We start from the raw sequence: 3,068 nt of genomic DNA on the forward strand, positions 1-3,068 counted from the left end.
GATCTGATGCCCTCTTTTGGTGTGTCTGAAGACAGTTACAGTGTACTCATATACATAAAATAAATTAAAAATGCTAAAAACAAAAGTTAGATTGATAAGGGGTGGAACTGTGGTAGTTGAGCTTGATTGTCAACTAGTATATAGAACTGGAACCATGGGACATGGGCACATCTGTGAGGGATTTCTAGATTAGGTTAACTGTGGAGGGAAGACCTAAGTATGAGATGTATCATCCTATGGGCTGGGTTCCCGGACTGAATACAAAGGAGGAAGTGAGCTGAGCACCTGCATGCCTCTTTCCCTGCTTCTGTTTGTGGATGTAGCATGGCCAGCCATCACAACCACCCCTTCCATGATGTCTTCAGAGATGACACCCTTGATGTGTGAGCAAACATAATCTTTTCCATAAGACACTTATCCAGTGTTTTGTTGCACCAATGAGACAATGTTTAATGCCACACTCCAAAGAATGGAGTCACCCATAGCTCTGGCATAAGACTAATGCTAATTCAACAGAGACAAACCCATACTCTCTCTCGGATCAAACCCCTGTTCAACTGCTGCTGCTTGGCAGGTATGCAGTAAGTGGGTGGAGCCTCACAGACGGGCCCTTTCTAGTCTGTAAAATATAGTGAAATAGAGAAATTCAGCAGACGTAAGTGATAAAGCATAAATAGTAAATGCCACATAAAGACACCGAGTGATGATCATCTTAAATGATTTGGGAAAAGTGAAGCAAATGTACAATGGTGTTGTTACAGTGATTACTTCACATTCATATTGAAGTTAATTGTGTTGGCATAGATGAGGTAAGGGTGTGATTACTTGTAGGTTGGCAAAGTGTTTGAAGAAAAAGGAAGATACAGGATTCTCAGACAGAAGAGGTTATAATAGTTCGAGTAGGTGCCTGGAGAAATCTAATGAAATCTGCTTAGAATTCTTACTTAGAGCTTTGAAAAAACCTTTTAATGTTTTCTTAGCAAATGTTAATTATATAATAATAGGTTTCATAATGCATATAATTTATTTTTAATAATATTTACATCCCTATTATCTTATTATATCCGTCTCACTTCTGGTGATCCTGTTCTTCCCAACTGGTCATCTTCAACTTTCACGCGGGTTTTTTGCTTGTTTGTTTGATGGTCAATGAGTTTATTTGGGGTTATTTACAAGAACGTAGGCTATGGACTATTGACAGAGGCATGGATGACTTATCAGTGACTACATCACTGAAGGGACTGTATCCATTCCAAATAACTTCAGCACACCCCCCCTTTTTTAAGAGCGTGTGACCAAAGAGCAATTACTAGAAGGGATTTATAGACAACACTTTTCTTTCAGTATTCAGATCTATAGGCCATTTCCTTGTTCCCTCTGTGGATAGAAATATCTGGGAAGAGTCCAGAAAAGTACAGTGGCCCGATCTAGAATTCTAGAAGACAGAAGTCTCTGGTCAAAAGAGTCTTTGTTGTTATCAGAGTGGCTGACTTTGAGAGGTGAGAGTTCCAGTCTAAGGTCTTACGTTTTTGGAAAAGCAAACTTGCCAGCACAAACTTACATATGGTAGCTCGAGAAACCAGACAGAGATCACTGGCCTTTCAAAGATATCCCCTTACCCTGGGATGCTAGGACCTTCTTCCAAGCTTCCTTCACATCCTTGTTTCTCAGAGTGTAGATGAGTGGGTTGAGGAGTGGGGTGAAGACACAGTAGAAGAGGGACAGGAACTCGGACTGAGTGCTGTTGCCTGGTGGCTGGAGGTACCTGTACATACCAGGTCCAAAGTACATGGTGGCCACGAGCAAGTGAGAAGTGCATGTGCTCCAAGCCTTGCGCCTTCCCGCGGCTGAGGGTAACTTCAGCACGGTCCTAGCAATGAAGATATACGAGATGAGCATTGTCAAAGGAGACACTATTCCAAAAGGAATAGCTCCCAAGGCTAGGGACAGGTCGTTTGTGGTGGTGTCACTACATGCCAGTTTAATCAAAGCAGGCACCTCACAGAAGAAGTGGTCCAGTGTGTTTTTCCCACAAAAGGTAAGGTAGAGGGTGAGTGTAGCTTGAACTAGAGAATTGGCCAGGCCACTGGCCCAGCATACAGCTGCCAGCCACACGCATGCCCAGAGATGCATGATGAGCACATATTGGAGGGGATAGCAGATGGCCACATAGCGATCAAAAGCCATTACTGACAGCAGAGCGCTTTCAGTGCAGCTGGTCCAGTGGAAGAGGTAGGCCTGCGCAATGCAGCTCCAGGAGGCAATTGTCTTTTCTGGGCCCCAGAGATTGACTAGCAACTGTGGGACAATGGTGCACGTGACACAGAGGTCCAGCAGAGACAGGTTGTCTAAGAAGAAGTACATGGGCGTTTGGAGCCTAGGCTCCACCAAAGAGAGAATGATGATAGAGCTGTTTCCTATCATGGTGAGGATGTAAGAGATCAGAAGCACTCCAAAGAGGGGCATCTCCAGCCATGGGTGATCAGAGAAGCCCACCAGAACAAATGTGTCGGGGAAACTCACATTCTGCCTTTCTGTGGTCGCCTGCATTGTGTATGCCTGTATGGGAAAAGACAATATTTGAAGGTAAAAAGATTTTCCCTTTTAATAAGTCCAAGGCAACATCTTCAAAAAGCCCACTGAATTTGTGATGTTGTGTTAGAGAGATATTCTCCACGGGCACTTTGAATAGTTCCCAGAACCTAGCTGGTTTCGTATATTGCTCAGCTGTTAAATTACAAGTCAGGTCAGAGGGAAACCATCCAAGCTATAATGAAGATATTTACCCAAAGCCTCAGCTCATCAACTAGGGTTCTGTTTGCGAGCCTCACTGCCTCCTTGCTTCTGTGATTTCTTGCTTGCTAATAAATTAGCCTTAGCAACCTTCCACCCCTTCGTGTATTCAGCAAACAGGATGCTGCAGTTTCATCTGGGAAGGTCATGCTTTCCTTTCACTGGGCGTCTCTTTCAAGATGATATTTGAGGGGAACACTACCTAATGTTTCCTTTAAGTGCAGGTAGACCAAGGGTGCTGGGACTCAGATGGGAAGTAAGAAACTTGAATTTGT

General features: G+C 43.7%; 1 protein-coding gene across 1 annotated transcript; it reads right to left on the minus strand.

The window, feature by feature from the left end:
- Nucleotides 1-1,535: 1,535 nt before the first annotated feature.
- Nucleotides 1,536-2,632, minus strand: LOC110304152 (olfactory receptor 2B11-like). Its single transcript, XM_021175383.1, has one exon. The coding sequence runs from the start codon at nucleotides 2,548-2,550 to the stop codon at nucleotides 1,591-1,593; it is 960 nt and encodes a 319-aa protein (XP_021031042.1). The 5' UTR covers nucleotides 2,551-2,632; the 3' UTR covers nucleotides 1,536-1,590.
- Between the last annotated feature and the right edge of the window lie 436 nt (nucleotides 2,633-3,068).

This window comes from Mus caroli, chromosome 11, assembly GCF_900094665.2.
Source record: "Mus caroli chromosome 11, CAROLI_EIJ_v1.1, whole genome shotgun sequence".
NCBI classification, from domain to species: domain Eukaryota; kingdom Metazoa; phylum Chordata; class Mammalia; order Rodentia; family Muridae; genus Mus; species Mus caroli.